This window comes from Batrachochytrium dendrobatidis (genome assembly GCF_000203795.2).
Source record: "Batrachochytrium dendrobatidis JAM81 unplaced genomic scaffold BATDEscaffold_9, whole genome shotgun sequence".
NCBI lineage: Eukaryota > Fungi > Chytridiomycota > Chytridiomycetes > Rhizophydiales > Batrachochytrium > Batrachochytrium dendrobatidis.
In genome coordinates this window covers 172191-190148 of record NW_006281107.1, presented here as the reverse complement: position 1 = coordinate 190148, position 17958 = coordinate 172191, and the positions used below count along the sequence as shown (strand labels likewise).

The 17958-nt window shown below is 37.2% G+C and overlaps 6 protein-coding genes across 6 annotated transcripts; 3 read left to right on the top strand and 3 right to left on the bottom strand.

Moving 5' to 3' along the window:
* Positions 1-3521: 3521 nt before the first annotated feature.
* Positions 3522-4109, top strand: BATDEDRAFT_90220 (uncharacterized protein; the record flags this gene model as incomplete). The annotated part of the gene is made up of 1 exon (XM_006680472.1): positions 3522-4109. One exon carries the CDS (start codon positions 3522-3524, stop codon positions 4107-4109), a length of 588 nt encoding a protein of 195 aa, XP_006680535.1.
* A 629-nt stretch (positions 4110-4738) lies between these two features.
* On the bottom strand, positions 4739-8435 carry BATDEDRAFT_26137 (uncharacterized protein; the record flags this gene model as incomplete). The annotated part of the gene is made up of 7 exons (XM_006680257.1): positions 4739-4768; positions 5517-5708; positions 6105-7648; positions 7706-7757; positions 7841-7876; positions 8128-8185; positions 8332-8435. 7 exons carry the CDS (start codon positions 8433-8435, stop codon positions 4739-4741), a joined length of 2016 nt encoding a protein of 671 aa, XP_006680320.1.
* An 894-nt stretch (positions 8436-9329) lies between these two features.
* Positions 9330-10097, top strand: BATDEDRAFT_90221 (uncharacterized protein; the record flags this gene model as incomplete). The annotated part of the gene is made up of 1 exon (XM_006680471.1): positions 9330-10097. The coding sequence occupies one exon, from the start codon at positions 9330-9332 to the stop codon at positions 10095-10097; it is 768 nt and encodes a 255-aa protein (XP_006680534.1).
* A 507-nt stretch (positions 10098-10604) lies between these two features.
* BATDEDRAFT_26136 (uncharacterized protein) lies at positions 10605-12016 on the bottom strand (the record flags this gene model as incomplete). The annotated part of the gene is made up of 3 exons (XM_006680256.1): positions 10605-10829; positions 11360-11411; positions 11586-12016. 3 exons carry the CDS (start codon positions 12014-12016, stop codon positions 10605-10607), a joined length of 708 nt encoding a protein of 235 aa, XP_006680319.1.
* A 659-nt stretch (positions 12017-12675) lies between these two features.
* On the top strand, positions 12676-13563 carry BATDEDRAFT_26135 (uncharacterized protein; the record flags this gene model as incomplete). The annotated part of the gene is made up of 1 exon (XM_006680255.1): positions 12676-13563. The coding sequence occupies one exon, from the start codon at positions 12676-12678 to the stop codon at positions 13561-13563; it is 888 nt and encodes a 295-aa protein (XP_006680318.1).
* A 956-nt stretch (positions 13564-14519) lies between these two features.
* On the bottom strand, positions 14520-16179 carry BATDEDRAFT_26134 (uncharacterized protein; the record flags this gene model as incomplete). The annotated part of the gene is made up of 4 exons (XM_006680254.1): positions 14520-14664; positions 14737-14926; positions 14997-15906; positions 15994-16179. The coding sequence occupies 4 exons, from the start codon at positions 16177-16179 to the stop codon at positions 14520-14522; spliced, it is 1431 nt and encodes a 476-aa protein (XP_006680317.1).
* Positions 16180-17958: the final 1779 nt, after the last annotated feature.

Below are 17958 nucleotides of genomic sequence, written 5' to 3'. Positions count from 1 at the left end.
ACAACACGCCTCACAATTGAACCGGACTGTGTCGTCCCATCTATTTATCCCAAGTTTAGTAATCGAGTCTACACAGACTTGTATTTGACCAAAGGGCGGCTACCATTCACTGAATCCTGTACACTAACGGCCAACTCCAAGACTTGACTAGTATACCATTCTTAGTCAACATATGCTTTTTGTGTCTTGAAACATTGACATTCGACAACCAGAGCATCTGGGATAAACTGATTGATTTTGGTGTGATGTTGTCAAGGGATTTTCCTCCCTAAACTCAAGATTGGCTGCTTGCTACTAAACCACATCAGATCACAGGGATTGCTGAAAATAACATGGTCAGGGTTAGGATTGAATGAGTATGTCCTGATGTGATCCTATTGGTCATATAGGACATCACTCGAGCTTCGACAAGTAAAGTTGCATCAGATTGAATTGCATATTCACCATTCATGATTTTATAGCTATACAAAGTCATTGTCTTGCCAATCAGTTTGCTTTGCATGTGCCAAACTTGGTGTGGTAGATATGCTACTATATAGTACTAGTATCAAAATCAATTGATAAGCATAATGGAGCAGGTTGGTTCAGGAAACGGTGTCTGATGGCTGTAGACTGGCAATGCTATCCAGAATCCATTTTCAACAGACTCCAAAACAATGTTTCGACTTTACAGCATCAATGAAACAGTGAAGTATCAAATGGAGTATCAAATGGAGTATCAAATGGAGACCAAACGGAGACCAAAATAGATGAACTAGCCCAACAATCGGAATGAGATATGATGTAATACATGCAATAAATATACACATGGCTTGTAGCACAGGATCAGTGACTGATAAACCAATAATTGCATTCATTTCACATGTATTGAGCAAGTGGGGTAAAACAGATATGAATGGAGTGTATGAATCGCTCAAAACACATTTGGTTTATAAGTGCACCTGCACCTGCAATTGCAATCGCAATCAAGCACTTGGAGTCAAAAGTATTCAAAGCAATATGCTAGATATTGCAGTTCAATTACCAGCAGTGTTCACTTTACAAATCCAACTCTGTAATATATCATCAGACAACAGCCAGTAATATTTGCTACGTCATCAACTCGATACATGTCGAGTATCCTGATTTAATCTTACTGCAGATTTAAACTATTTGGCTGATCAACCGACTCGAATGTTGATGGATTACTATGCCAATCGACTGGTTTGACCCGATATCACCACACTTGACATGCCAACACATGCGACATATGATGGAGTGTGTAATTGCAGTTTGATTGATTCAATGTTGTGTTACGACATGTGTTACAACATCAGTCACCATGTGTGTTATAGTTTATATATCCAACAACACATTAGAGTGATTGATTGTTGCTCCAATCGATCGAATGTCAATATGTTTGTACAACAGTTTGGTACAACCGACTGTCCATGGATTATTATCACATGAGTCAATGCTGACTTGATTTACGATATTCAGTGTTGCTGGAATATCAACACAACATCAACATCAAACATCAGATCGATACTGCACGTTGATGTTGATGGTTGAACTACCAACAATGGCTATTGTTCACAAAGTCACCCAATATCCTACCAATTCTGGTTGTGATTGTATTCCACACACAATTCTAGATTGTAATCACAATCACAACCACAATTACCGTGTTTGATCGAGTGATGTTTTGCATTGATCATGGTATCATACATCACGATACTGCCAGATCACTGCACACAAGTCATGACCAATACAAATACATTACTGATTGACACTGATCGACCCATAAACGCAGTCAGGCAGTACAACAAATCACCAGCATGCGATTAACCGTATTACATCACAATTGTCCAATATTACTGACTGAATACAAGTCACAACTGCAAGTATTCATGTGGTAATGGATTGACATTGGTGTTGATATCCAATTGATTGACTAATCGATCATCATCAATTGCATCAGTGATTGGTATATGCAACTGATATACACCATGTCCGAGTCTGATACATGTTGATATATGCGTGTCAATCAGCAATGCAGATTTGTGACCATTACAGTCGAATGTGAGTCGAGTCGATCACTAAATCAACGAATTAATGATTGCAGTCTAAATGTGGTGAGATTTGATACAACATGACAATATATTGTCCAACATTTCATGACACCATCTGATACATTCAATACATCACATATGAATACACTGCATATACAAGCGGCAGCAATGACCAATCCAAACCAACAGTGGCAGAGTTACTCATCAACATATACTCGATCATCAGTCGAGTCTGCATATATCAACTAGTTGCAACACGTCATAATCAATGTGGATTGTATTGCTCACCAATCGATCATGACAGCTAATCAATACCAATCATGTAGTCAATACAATCACCAACATATCAATGGTTGTTGACTGGCGGTTACAACTCGTCAATTGTATCCAATGTTACAGGTGATGCACATCTGATTACTGCAAATCAACAACTTGTCAATCATATCATAGTGTGTATTGCCAACGGACCATGCAATTACAAATCAATGTATACGTGATCAACGTTTGATATTTGATGGTGATGAACCAACCATGATTAATTGTATCATACAACTAATACAGCTGCATTGTCTGGTATGTATGATCGACCCAGTCATGTCAAACAGTAACTAATGTGTGTATATCGAGTTTGTGTTGCATGGACACATCAAGGTGTTTGATAACGAGTCCAACGTGATGATACAAACCCAATATTATATGAATATACAAGTTGATGAATCAAGTCAAGGTTTGCAAAGTGTCGATATGTCAGGTCAATCAAACAAGTCAGTCAACCATTATATGGTGACTAGTGATGGCACGGTTTGAATGTCAACGAGTTAGACAGTCGACAATATGTGATAACTGCTATGCGTATGCGTGTGTGATTGCGATTTGGTCAAACCGCAGCACTTGCATATCACTGAACTGGTTTGATGTGTGTGATGTGTGTGGTGTAAGCAGTATGCATAAACTCGTTGATATCATGGACTATATTCCGGTATACATCACACATATACAGTGGTAAACACCAACGTGTGGTGTATCCAGTGATCGTATATTAGTTGATTGGTGCAATATGATCATGTCATGCTATTGTATTGGTAACAATGTGTTGTTGAACAGATGAGATCTCGAGTGTTTGCAATATAATTGGAGTGTATGTACAACATTGCTTGTGTATCGTCATGTAATGATATCACCTGGAATGTGCTATGTAGCGGCATTATAGTGCGGCAATATACTCTGGTCACCAATCTTGATATCGGGTGCCAAATTAAGCAATGGGCGATTGTATAAAGGGAGGCCTTTTAAAGTTACCCTGACATTCATAGCAGTAAATTAATGCGAACCCCCAATGACACAGATTCCTTAGAGCGGCTATTCAAGGAATATGCTTTTAATATTATCAATCTAATAATGAGTATAAATACGACACCAAACCGACGTGTTAAATGACATTCATTACAACTTGCTCAACCAACCAATACAATGAAATTATCAATTGCTGTACTGTCATCGATCCTTGCTGTCTGCTCAGTTACTACAGCTGGTCCAGTTTATCCCAGTTCGGCCACAAATGCTGGAGCTAGCACTTCAGCTGGTGGAGATGACTATCCAGAATTTCCTACAGAAGATGGGCTTATGAAATATTGCAGTCCATTCGGTACTACCCAAGTGTCGTTGATCGAAGAAATTGCAAAAATTCGAGCTAGAATTGAAAAAATGGTGGACAGATTTGAAGGCATACGTCATAACACCAGTATTCAAAGAAAAGTGGTTCTTGAAACGGTGCAAAAATTCGAGTCTCTGAAACAAACTCCGGGTCAGTTGTTGGATAATGCTGAAGCTGAGTATAATCTGCATCAAAAAAAACTTGAAAAACTTGAAGAAGATTTGGAGGACCGTGTTAGGATAGCTTCGAGTAGGATTCATCAAGAAAAGGAGCTCAAGAAAACGCTTATACATAACTTGGCGACTAGAACATTGATGAGGAGTGATTCCTTACTGGGAACAGTTCCCGGATATACTCAATGCTTCCATTATTTCTTTAATCATTTTATAGAAGAATTGTCATAATCCGAGCATGATGCAACTTTTCAATCAGACTCGTCACATTGCTGCGGTTCAAAGTGGGCCATCAGCAATCTCATCTAGGATATACTATAATGCAGCGTGTATTGCATGGTGGTTTACTTGTCATTTGTCATGCATCCAATTTGATTTATTTAATAAACATCGTGTATTGCTAAACAATAGTGTATTATACTAATGACTTGATCATACTGTGCTGGAATAGCCAGACATACTCTTAAGCGGTAACCTGTGGCAAAACCAATTCTAGTAGCACACACTTTAAATCTTCAAATTAAACTCTTCATCACCAATCCATATGTCTCGACTCCATTATCCTCATTTTTGGGATTCGTGCAACCACTAGCGGGTAACATAATGACATTACATTGACATGGCCAACCACAGAAATCGATACCATTGGATAGTTACTTTTGGTTACAACTGCTTATTATCAAGCATTATACTTGTTTGTGTTACAAGCCACAAACAACCAATTACTATGTCAGCCAAGATATTTTCTTATCAATAAACAACTTTTTAAACTATTTTGACTTTTTAATTACTTTATTATACCTTTTCACTATTCCTGAAAAGACCAAGTCTGTTGATCTTGGATTACTGTGCAACTTTCATTACACTTTTGATTTGGTTTCTTGTGATAACTAGTAACAGTTGCAGTTACATACTATACTATATTATATTTACTGTATCTTATCTACTATTACAATTTATACAAATCACAAAGCTCTGTAAAATTCGGACAAAATTCATGTACTGGATTATCAGCATAATAAGCGCAGTATTTCAATCATTCAAATTCCTTGTTTTGGGAATGATCATTTCTGTATCATTTTTTGCTGAAATGATAATCAGTATGTCACTGTGTATTACTGTTTGAACCAAAGTCAATACTGCAAGCACTCGAGTGCTACTCCAATCAATTGAGTTGAACTGACATTGACATTGATATCAGCAAGAAATCCAACTGATTTCCAAATTGAACGAGTTGATTCCAAAATATTGTTATCCACAAACATAAATGTCAATTGCAACACTTTTATCAAATCTATTGGATATCAAATCCAGTAACCCATTGTAACAAGTCTCGAATTATGTCTCGGAACAATGCAGCCATGACAAAATACAACACTTTGCCAGGTTTGCTGTATACAACAACATATATTTGGAGCAGAGTTTGAACAAATAGTTGCATGGTTATTTGAAGTTTGTGTGTTTCTAGTATCATACCCAAAATGTGTGCTATTCCATCATCAACACTTTGCTCACAATACACTCAAACTATTACTATACAATCAGTTGTCAATGACCATGAGTAGTATATGTAGTGCACTGGATGATACCACTTGTTTTAAGCAAGACTGCTAAAATATTCAAAAGTTGACGACATACTTTGATACATTCGTCCATGATGATTGTGATTGATATTGAACGCATTTGGTTTGTGGTTACAATGTGAGTTCTGGTTTTAGATCTAATCAGAATCGGATTGTCTGGAATTGTCTGGAATTGTTGTTGTGCTAGATTGGTGTTTTCACCTATAATCACTGCTAAATTCGATTCAAAGTTGTCAGGTGTGATATCCTGACAAATGCCGACATTATCAAAATGCTTACCGTATACAAGTTGATTAAAGTTGCAAGTTGTCTGTCAAACTCATACTTGATGCTTCAATCGGACACGATTAGATGGTACAAGGATGTATCAACAGAGCCATTATTTGTCAAAAAGCGTATGTTACAATAGTAAACTTGAATTTGGACTTTTCATGCTAAATGCATCTCAATCCCTTGAATGGACACAATTGTATGATGCCAGTTGTATTAACAACATTGAATTATCAAATAATTGGAACAATTGGAATGATTGAAAATATGTCATTTCAGTTGTAAAATACAACCATCACTTTCTACTCTTCAAATCTGGTTGTATTAATGGGAGTTGTATAACGTATTGCATCAATCCATGAATGGGTTGTACCTGCTCTGTGCCATCAATTGGTTTGAAAGTCTGCTTTTTGAACTTTTCAAACTGGTGAGGTGGAACCACAAAATAAAGTTTGGGTTCATCATACAAATTGCACAGTTTTGTAAGAATATCAACTTCGCGAATTAGATGTTCAGCAGCAACTGTAAATTGGAACATTCCCTGTCGACTGAGTGAATCAATTGCCACAAAGTTATCGTCATCTGTCGGTTCGTAATAGTTGCCATCAAGTGCTGCAGCAGTAGGGATAGTATCTATTCCAAATGTAATTCGTTGACCATTGAGTGCATCCAAAGTGATCTTTGTTGCTTTACCATCTTCCAGGCATCTGCATTTGAGAGTTTGTCCACCAGTACAAAAAACCACATGTCCGTATATTTCAAACAAATGTCTTGAAATCTCGGTTGGAATACCATCAAACATTTGCTGCATATTGGTAATCATTTGAGCAGAATGACGTTTCCAGAGTTGTTCTCCAACATATCTTGAAGCAATATCAACATGCAGGAATTCGTACTGTCCGTCGTCCGACACAATGATATGAAGCAATGTATGAGTATTTGCAGATATTTTGATTGTGAATCCAATGTTGTGTACCCCTTTGACTGCATCAACATCAGTCAAAGCTTTCTCCATTGGATTTGATACAATATCAAAAACAGAACGAGCTACACCACCATACATGCGATATCTCTCATTGATAGTCTCAATGGGTACATCCGGATAGCAATGACGTCGACAAGTCTGTAACTCATTCAAAGTCCAAACAGGAAAATCCCATTCCCTTGCCATTTTTTGTTTGACGAACTCCTTGTATCCTTCAGACTGAGGAGATGACATGAACAAGACAATGCAAGATGATGATCTTGGAGTCGTATGTCCATCAACAACATACAATGTGTCTTGTTTCCAAACCAATCCCTCCACTTCAAGTCCAAGCTCTGTGACGAGTTGTTGCTGCAAGTCAAAGCATTTGTACGAGGATCCCACTTGATAAACAATCCGGTTTGGCTTCAAAGACAGAGTTTTCGTGGTAAAGTCATCCATCAAGCGATGCAATATGTAGACAAAAAACAGTGACTTTACGATGCCTGATGTTCCAGATATTGCAAATGATTCCATGCCACGATCAATTTGATCCAGTAGCAAGCCAAACACATCGTGATAGCACTCTCTAACATATAGTTTTTGGATTTTGTCTTGGGTGTATGGGAAAAAGACATGATCTGTCGACTGTATACATTCATCGACCAGCTGGGCGTTTGCAAACGACTTGAACTGGGTTGTCAAAACATTGGGTTTGGTACGTTGTCGTTTAGGAGAAAAGTCTTGATGGTTTGCTGTTAATAAAGAAGTAGAACCTGCATCAAAAATGGCACTTTTGCTTGGTTTCCTGGTAGGTAGTGGTAAACAACCAATAACAACACAAGAACCATATTGAGTAAAGTATTCTTGAGGAAGAGAGTCGAGTAAAGCCCAGGTGTTGATTAGTTGGTCCTTGTTACTGTTGGAGTTGAGGAGTGTTAAAGAAATCAGACCTTTGTTGAAGCAATCAGACTCTAGCCGATTACGAACCGTTCAACTAATTAACTTACATCGGATATAATATCCGAGCAGGGTATTATTCAATTCTAACACAATGTAACACTAGTGTGTCACATTGTATATCCCCTAATTCATAACTTCACCATCATTATTGACCCTTATGTTTCTATAACGACCCTACTTACTTTAACATTGTATTCATAGTTACCAATCATATGTAACTGTATCCCATTATAACAACACAGCTAACAGCTGGAATCAATCCTATTGGCCAAGTTATCTCCGGGTACTATAGCCTATTATCAAATACTACCTGTTTGAGCCACAAGCCTCAAACAATCTTTTACTATAAGAACTAAGACACTTTCTTATTAAATAAATATCCTCTGAATCAATCTTCTAAATATCATCTAAATATCATCTGACATAACTTCGTTATTATCTATTAAGTTCAACTCGTTATTCTGTTGACTTTAATTTGCGTGACTACTTCCTGATTATCATTCAAGATCTCTTCTGACCGATCTTTTCTACAGCGGCAGATTATATATTATTACCTTATACTTTACTAATTGAAAGACTCAGTCTCTTTCTCTATTTTCTATCTCTATACTTCTTGCGCGATAATCAAAATCTTTAACAAGGAGCATCAATGTCAGCCATAGCAGGACCATACTCAGACTTGATAGTATCCTGAACGTCACTCAGGTCTTCAAAGTCAGTCACATCGATTTCAGTAGAAATAGTGTCGTATTCAACATTGAGGAATCGTTTTGGCATTTTATGAAAAGAAAAAGAGTAAAAAAGCAATTTATTTGTCAAATTGTAAAACAAAAATCGACTTTTTAATCGAATCAAAATAACAAAATTTCGGGATATTTCAAGACAATTCACACGATTTAAATATTTGGAAATTAGTCAAATTTACACCAGAATTAATGTCTCATTAATGTGAGACATTACTAGTGTGAGAGTGTTGACTTGCATTGTGTGAGACATTAGTAGTGTGTGAATGTGAGACATTTCTGGATAGTTTAACAATCAAAAACCATCAACAATGACGTTTGAACTGGAATTCACATGACTTTCTTGGTTTCTTCCATTTTATGAACACACTCACTCACTTGTTAATAAACAACACAATCAAATATTGATTCATTCCTTCACATCTTCAATCAACTGCAACACACTTGACAATAATGACAACCATCAATATGCCATCATATGTTCACGATCCTTAGCTATTGTCCATCAAACACGCAATGCAGTCAATGTGTAGTAACCATTGTATATTGCAATGCAGAATACAGTTACTGCATGATGAATACCAAATGGATTCATTTGACATGAATACGGTTGTAAAACAAAGTGTCTGTGGCCATAACACTCATGAAGGGTGCTTTTTAATATACTTGATCAAAGGGTCATAAAAGCATAGTTCAATTGGCGCGAAATCAAATTGATCAATATGATGTTGTGGACAGGGAGCACCACATTGTCTAGTTTGATAGTAACCCACTACAAGAAATCAAGTAACCCTGTGCCATTGGTTAACCTAAAAGGGTTGGTTTGCTATACAAAACATACAAATACAATCGATTACGTTCAATATTTTAATCGACACCAGTCTCAACACTACTTTCTACTAGTCGTTTAAACCCATTGACCAATCTGATGAAATTGGTTGATATTGTATTCGTACTGACTGCGGCAGCAACTGCCAATGCAATACTGATACCGGCTGATAACGATCGTTCACCACAAGCATCAAGCACTTCCAGTCAAGTGTCTGACCCAACCAGTGAGCCTAATCCAGGAACTTCCAATGAGTACCAGCAAGAATCAATGGATTTGAGTATTCACAACCGAATCCAGCAACGGCCAATGTATCAACCCAATCCAAATACTCCCGGTCCAAACCAGCGACCAACTGTGATTGTATTTGGTCCAAATGTTCTCAAACAAGGCAGGAAACGCATAATTGATTTAACCACTTCCGACCAAGACCAACAACAACCAACAGATGTAGCTGGGCCGAGCACTGCCAAACGAGGTCAAACACAACCAATTGATCAGCCCAGCCCAAGTACTTCCAACCAAAACCAGCAACAACCAATGAACAAAGTCGAGCCAGGCAATGCTGCTTCAAATCAAGTGACTGAATTAAGTGAAAAAGATCAGAAAACCTTTGATAGTTTAAAACAAAAGCTTGTAGCGTCTAAAGAATTACGAAACAAAAAACGCAAAGAATATTATGGATCTATGGCTTTTGGATACAAACAATGGTCAGTGTTATCAATGGGCAAAGATATATCTGGATCAAAATACGATCCAGACACTGAAAAGAAAGCAAGAGAAGAGTATAAAAAGGCAAAGTATAGAGTAACCACTATCAGACAACAGTTGAAAAGGTTTATGAAAAGACATGGTTTGAAATTCTAAGAGCCAGATTCGGATTGATGATTTTGAATAAATTTAAACTTTCTGGTATGTGTTGATGTTTGTCGGGTATTGTGAATGGGTCAACAATCATATTATTGATTGCATATTGTGTTTGGTATTAAATCAACAGTTACTGGATTGTTGATTGATACATTGACATGGTTTGTTCCATATACATCGATGACCTGATAACAACCAGTGTTGGTTATACGTGTAACTACCAGTCATACTTGCAATCACTTGTCAGTTGTGTGGTTTCATGATACCACTGTTAATGATTTTAGGTTTATAATATAAAATATAAATATAACTGAGCTTTCAATATGTATAATATAATATAGTCTGCCGCTGTTGAGAAGATCGGTCATAAGAGGACTTGAATGATAATAAGGAAGTTGTCAAGGTAATCAAATCAACAGAATAGAGAGTTGATTTAATAGATAGTAACAAAGTTATATCAGATGGTATTTAGATGATAGTTTATTTAATAAGAAAGTACCTTAGTTTTTATAGTAATTGACTATTTGTAGTCGATATAGTAAATAGCACAATGCTTGGTAACAAGTAGTTGTGACCGTAATTGGTTTGACCAATAAGACTTATTCCTTTAGTTGGCATTTGAACGGTTGATAAACGGTCAATGTCTGATTTCTTCAACAGTGTCCATATGTGACTCATTGTATACGGGACAGGACTGACAAGTGTGTCTGAATTGATGACAGATGATACAGCCTATCCAATAAAAAGTAATACATTGATTGTGTTTGTATGGTAATAAGCTTCATAACTTCCACTTCTGAATGTATGAGAATCAACATTCAAACAACGGATACGTCCAATGACTCTTGTAAATGCATTGATAGAGTGTTGTTGAATAGTTCGAGTGTTTGCAAATCAGCATCACTGGAAATAGTTACTGTTATTCAGACAGTCAGTTGTCCAGACATTACAGTTGTAATATTACACATTTTCCATTGTTGCTGGATACCAATATGCTTACATTTAAAGATGAATGCTACCAACAAAATATTCCATTAGAACTGCAACTGTTGCTTCAAGATCATGGACATATCGTTGTAAATCGTTTCAAATATCAGTCTGTTACCCCATTTTAAACCAATTCATCAATCTCCGATTCGGCTTGTTCAATACTCTCCAGCAGCTTGCATTCCATTCCTACAACGACTTGTTCATCGTATCCATGTTTACAGCGTTTGTTGTTTTGACTGCGATTTGCATCAACCCAGAATAATGGAATTTACCATTTCCTTTGTAGAATTTGTCCATAATGTCTGTTTTAATGTAGTCTTTTGACTGTTTTTCGACACAAAAGTCGACAATCATTGCTTTATCATCGACTTGACCGCAGTTTGATGAGTTGTCAGCACAATCGCATATACACAGGATATGAAATATCAAATCCAATCAAAGTTGGATATTGTTTGCTGTATCCTTGTCAACTCGGACAATAGCACCACATGGCAATACTTGATAGCAATGTAGACTGTTTTGGTGCTGTGAGATGCAATGATACAACGAGTTTCAGGACCCATTCCAATATGATGCAGCATATTGCAGACAAACAGTTCATTTGTATCTGGTTGCCTGATACCTTTTACATTGTATTGTGTGGGTCTGTACTGACGAGTCTTGATGTAGCAACAAACAGTCAGTTGTTGTTGACATTCCAAGCGAATCTGGTCTGGATTCCGTTTTTCTTTGGAGATAATGAGACCTCGACAACTTGTCAATGTCAGCCTTGTAGTGTTGAATGACAGTATTGATTGACAGCAGTTTGAATCGGTTACGTATTTCCATCCAGATACTGTGATATTGGCAAGAAGGATCTTGCAGAGTTGTTGGTTGTTGATGGACAAGTTGGATATAAAGTTGTTTTCAATCAATCCGTTGACAGTCATGATAGCATACTTTGATTTGTATGTACGCAATACTACTGTCATCTTGTGTATGGTGTTTCGTATTTCCACAAACGCACTCTATTTCCAGCTGTTTTCTTTGTAGACATTTGATGTTGTGTAACAATGAGGGTGTAAAATGTAGTACAGAAATAGACGACTAAATTACAATTATTCCAATGGGTTTAGCACTCTTGTTCAAGTAAAACGATATCATCCGATGCTCACTATACACTACTTGTACGTTGAATCATGCCAATCACTTGCTATTTTAACAAGTATGGAATATCACGGCACATATTGATGACCAACTAATAGTCGAGTGTCAACTCATTCCAGTTTTGGTTTATACTCATTTCTTGACCCTAACCCTTAACCCTAACCCTTTTCAAAGTGAAGCTTTATAATCAACCACATGATATTCGAATATATGGTCAAATAGCGGCTCAACCAAGGTTATAGGTCACCATATAAAGGGATATCCCTTCAAAGTTTGGCATTGATCACAAATCACAAATCACCATTCAACCCTGACAACACAAGCCCTTGAAACGGTCATTCAAGGGATATGCTTTTAATACTATCTATTCAATAATGTATATAAATGTTTCAAAACTTGACCTGTTGAATGACATTACAACTTGCTCAACCAAACCAGTAAAATGAAACTCGCAGTTGCTGTATTGTCATCGATCTTGCTTGCCTGCTCGGTTACTATTGCCAGCCCAATTAAACCTAGTGCAACTACAAGCACCAAGTCTAGCACCTTGACAGTTCTTCCCAGTTCAACTACAAGTACTGAAGCTAGCACCTCGCCAACTCCTAATCCAAACGGCATAGGTATAAGTGGTCTTTATCCACTTCCAAACATCATCAAGGAATTGCTCAAAGAATACAAGAAAACAAAAGATAGTTTTCATGAGCAAAAAAGTGGATATCACTCGATAAGATCTAAATATGGCGATCAATATATACTGCTAGGACGCTCGGGGAGAAAGATTAAAGTTTTGGAATATAAACTTCGAGAAAGCGGCGGCAATCCAGAATATGATGGTGAAATTCGGAGGAAAAGGGTTGATCTTCAAATCCAAAAATCCAAACTTGACGATCTTGGAAGACGCTATGATGAGTGTGAGTCCAGATATAATCATCTTAAAATTAAACTTCAGGCCATCAATGAACAGCTCGTGAAGTCCGTTTTTGGAGAAACCTGGAATTCTGGATCATTTAATCAGAAATATCTTCTTATCGGCTCACATCCTTCCGTTATGGAATACCTTGAAGAATTATGTGGTCAAGGACAATCATCAGGATGCAGTAATAATCTTGATCAGAATCATGGTGATCAGCAGCAAAGTCAAGATCCGCAACCATCATCGAGTAGACCATCTGGATTTGGATCCTTTGGACAGAGAGTTTCCGCTTTTGGACAAAGAGTTTCCGCCTTTGGACAGAGAGCTTCTTCCAGTATACAGAGAGAAGCCTCCAGGCTTGTGCATAATGTTGGATCACTCTTTCAGCAACCCAGAAATGATGGTTCACCCGTTTGATTTGAATGTCAATCTGTTGGTTTCAACTGATTCAATTGTCATTATGGTTTAATTTACAATAAATTTGGATTTGCATGCATTGTATCTGATTATTGTACACGGTCTTGGTTGACATGGTATCATAGTGTACATTGACACTTGTATTTCCAATACAATACAATACAGTTGATTGTATATTGCATAGTTGTACACATTGATGATGCTGACATGCATGTGTGTATAGTGTCGATATGATATTGCTTGGCATGTCGTATTGGCACATGCAACACCAATACCAACAATAGTCATGTGTGTTGATATCAGATCCGACCAATTTGACTGGTTTGACTCGTTGATTGTGGTGTCAAAATGGTTGCATCAATAGCCTGACTGATCACACAAATCAGTCGCAGTATCAACTCTGTCGTGTATCAATTATCACATGTTGAATATACAATGCCAACAATATGGTCATTATGCACATGTTGATGTATCCAATGATCGTATACTGATCGATTGGTGCAATATGATCACACTAATGGAATGTGATAATCATGGTATTTGCAGCAGTATACTATATTTCAACTGTTGATATCGCACATCCAGTATCGACATGATCATTCAGATATACAGTGATGGATTCAATCCATACCATGTATTACCAATGCAATAGTATGCGTAATCATCGTGTATCAAACAACTACAATACACACTGAACTGATCCAATACATGCATGGCTTGAACATATCACACAATCAAACATGAACACACCACATTAAAAATACATACAGTATCAGTTTGTCACTAATGAATTGTATTCAGTCGAGTTTATTGAGAGTCTGTTTGTGACTCTTGACAGCGTGGTGGGTGTTTTCAGGTACAGCTACTTGATCAGTTGTAGTTGATGATTATTAACACCAAGAGTCCTGACGTACATCATCCATGCAACAAATAACCAGTTTTATTGCTATATCTGTTTATCCCTCAAGTTTCTCGTAACTAACTTTTGAATGCTTGTTACCACGACGAGTGCTACCACGGAGAGTACTACCAAGTCGCGAAAATGATCTCCCAGGAGTAGATCTGCCACTTGAACCTGAAGTACTTGGTTGTTCAGGCAATCTAACAGTATGCATCAAATTCATGATCAATATATCAATTAACACACTCACACATCAATATCAAACAACTTACTGTGATGGTGACCAGAGCACTCGATCACCGTTTGAAATAATAGGATATCCGTCAGTTATGATTTCGCATCCACATCCAGGACCAAACCCAATGCGTTTATGTGTTCGATCAAATGTCAATCCAAGTCGAACCATAAATGATGTACCAAGAGTTGCATAATCATTTGAACCAACTGCTACAGCAAATCTAACTATAATCCAACATTATATTAGTCAGGTTAATCAAACAACACACATTACATACAATTATCAAATATTTACCATGTTTAGAATCATATCTCCACATATAGTCTCTAGGACTCAGTGTGATCGTTACAACGGAGTTGCGATTGTCATCAGTTACAGGGGTTTCAGAATACATTACGATTGAAATCGTTGGCATCATGCCCCAATCGATATTGTATTTGGATTCGGACATTAAATGATTTTTCCGCAATTTCCTTTGGATTTTTCTTTTGCCGAGGTGATCGTTTCTAAACATAGTTTTGACAGTGATCGCATCACTATCAAGAATAGTATTGATCAGCACATCCACGACTACTTTGGGAAAACGCATATATAAAAAGCATGTTTGTAGATACGAGTACAAAGTACGTCCGTTTTCCACAACTTGCTGAAATCTCTCGGGCAGATCCACTGGTTTGCCATTGATTAGTATACTCTTGATGTTGACAGTATGATGATCGGCTGATGGTGATTGTACCCATGCAACACTCGTTCCATCCGTTCCACATTTTGGAGTTACACCCGTGTTTCCTATATTGATGAAGCTTTCTGAAAGCATTCCATACGGACATATTTGAAGACCAATCTCATTTTTAGGAATGATACCACTATTGTACAAAACATCCATCGCAGTGGATTGTGGATGACGCTTTGACAACGAAGAATAGGCAAAGCCAAATAGTCCTTGATCGATTCTTCCACCAATGCCAATTAGATCTGGCGATTGTTTTTGAATTGCTATTACTGGTAAATCCATGTCAATTATCTTGGTACCCGGAATCGTCACATCGGCTGTGGAACTAAATGCATTATACTCTTCGCCTTTGTACTCTATCATAATACCTTCCTCATTTAGAGTACTTTTTGAAGTCAAACCTACACTGCTTCTTGAACTAGGAAGTGGTACCATTATATCAGAAGCTGCTGAATCGACTTGTAAATTCAACTATTTTAAACACGACAGGTGTGAGATTGATTACACGTGGTGTAAACTGATATCAAACTACAATGCATGGCATGACATGATACATACATCAATTCCATTAACATTGAGTCCTATTCGGAAACATTTTCTAATACCACCACCCAATTGAACGGGTGATCGTTTTGATAGCCTATTGTTTGATTGACTGGTAATTTCAAAAGGTGAATGTAATGCAAGTTGAACTGCAGCAACCGCTTGTAACGCAAGTAGAACGCATTCTAGAGTAATCAGCATTGTATCGAGTAGTGTGATGGAAATGGTTTGAATCTAGTACATGATTGCCGTTTTATAACGACGGCAGTTTCAAGGGTGACAATCAACACTTTTCAAATAAATAATCACAGAAAATACCAAATACACCATATAGGGTTGACAAAGCTGGAAACACCCTGTAGGGCGAATCAATATACAAACATTGCTGTTGGTGTATAATCAACTTCAATAGTATGCTGTGTTGATATTTCCAATTGCGGTGATGTATTTAATAATCAGGTAGTATCACCCTGCTTATGGATAGTTGTCATCACACATACAATCCATTACTACAACATATACTGTCACTGTATACCAAATATTTGACTGATTGTTCAATTGGTCATGTTTTTTGACCAGTATCCATTTTGTATACATGTCGGGTTGTTCAATGACTTGCTATCATGCAGATTTAAATACAATGTTATATAGATATTGACAACTATGCAACGATTGGTTATTGTTGGTATATATTCTGATTGAACTACCAATAATGGCTATTGCACACAAAGTCACCCAATATCCTGCCGATTGTGATTGTGATTGTATTCCACATCCAATTCTAGATTGTAATCACAACCACAATTACTGTGCTTGATCAAGTGATGTTTTGCATTGATCATGACATCATACATCACGATACTGCCAGATTACTGCACGCAAGTCATGACCAATACAAATGCATTACTGATTGACATTGATCGACCCATAAACGCAGTCATGCAGCACAACAAATCACCAGCATGCCATTGATCGTGTTGCAATACAATTGTCCAATATTACTGACTGAATACAAGTCACAACTGCAAGTATTCATGTGGTAATGGACTGACATTGGTGTTGATATCCAATTGATTGATTAATCGACCATCATCAATTACATCAGTGATTGGTATATGCAACTGATATACACCATGTCCGAGTCTGATATATGTTGATATATGCGTATCAATCAGCAATGCAGATTTGTGGTCACAAGCTGTGTAAATGTGAGTCAAGTCAATCATTAAACCAACGAATCAATAATTGCATTCTAAATGTGGTGCGATTTGATGCGACATGACAATATATTGTTCAACAGGTTCAACATATACAACACCGATATTCAATACATCACACATGAATACACTGTATATACAAGCGGTAGCAATGACCAATCCAAACCAACAGTGACAGAGTTACTCATCAACATATACTCGATTATCAGTCGAGTCTGCATATATCAACTAGTTGCAACACGTCATAATCAATGTGGATTGTATTGTCCACCAATCGATCATGACAGCTAATCAATACCAATCATGTAGTCAATAGAATCACCAACATATCCATGACTGTTGGCTGGCGGTTACAACTCGTCAATTGTATCCAATGTTACAGGTGATGCACATCTGATTACTGCAAATCAACAACCTGTCAATCATATCATAGTGTGTATTGCCAACGGACCATGCAATTACAAATCAATGTATACGTGATCAACGTTTGATATTTGATGGTGATGAACCAACCATGATTGATTGTATCATACAACTAATACAGTTGCATTGTCTGGTATTGATGATCAACCCAGTCATGTCAAACAGTAACTAATGTGTGTATATCGAGTTTGAGTTGCATGGACACATCAAGGTGATTGATAACGAGTCCAACGTGATGATACAAACCCAATATTATATGAATATCCAAGTTGATGAATCAAGTCGAGGTTTGCAAAGTGTCAATGTCAGGTCAATCAAACGAACCAGTCAACCATTATAT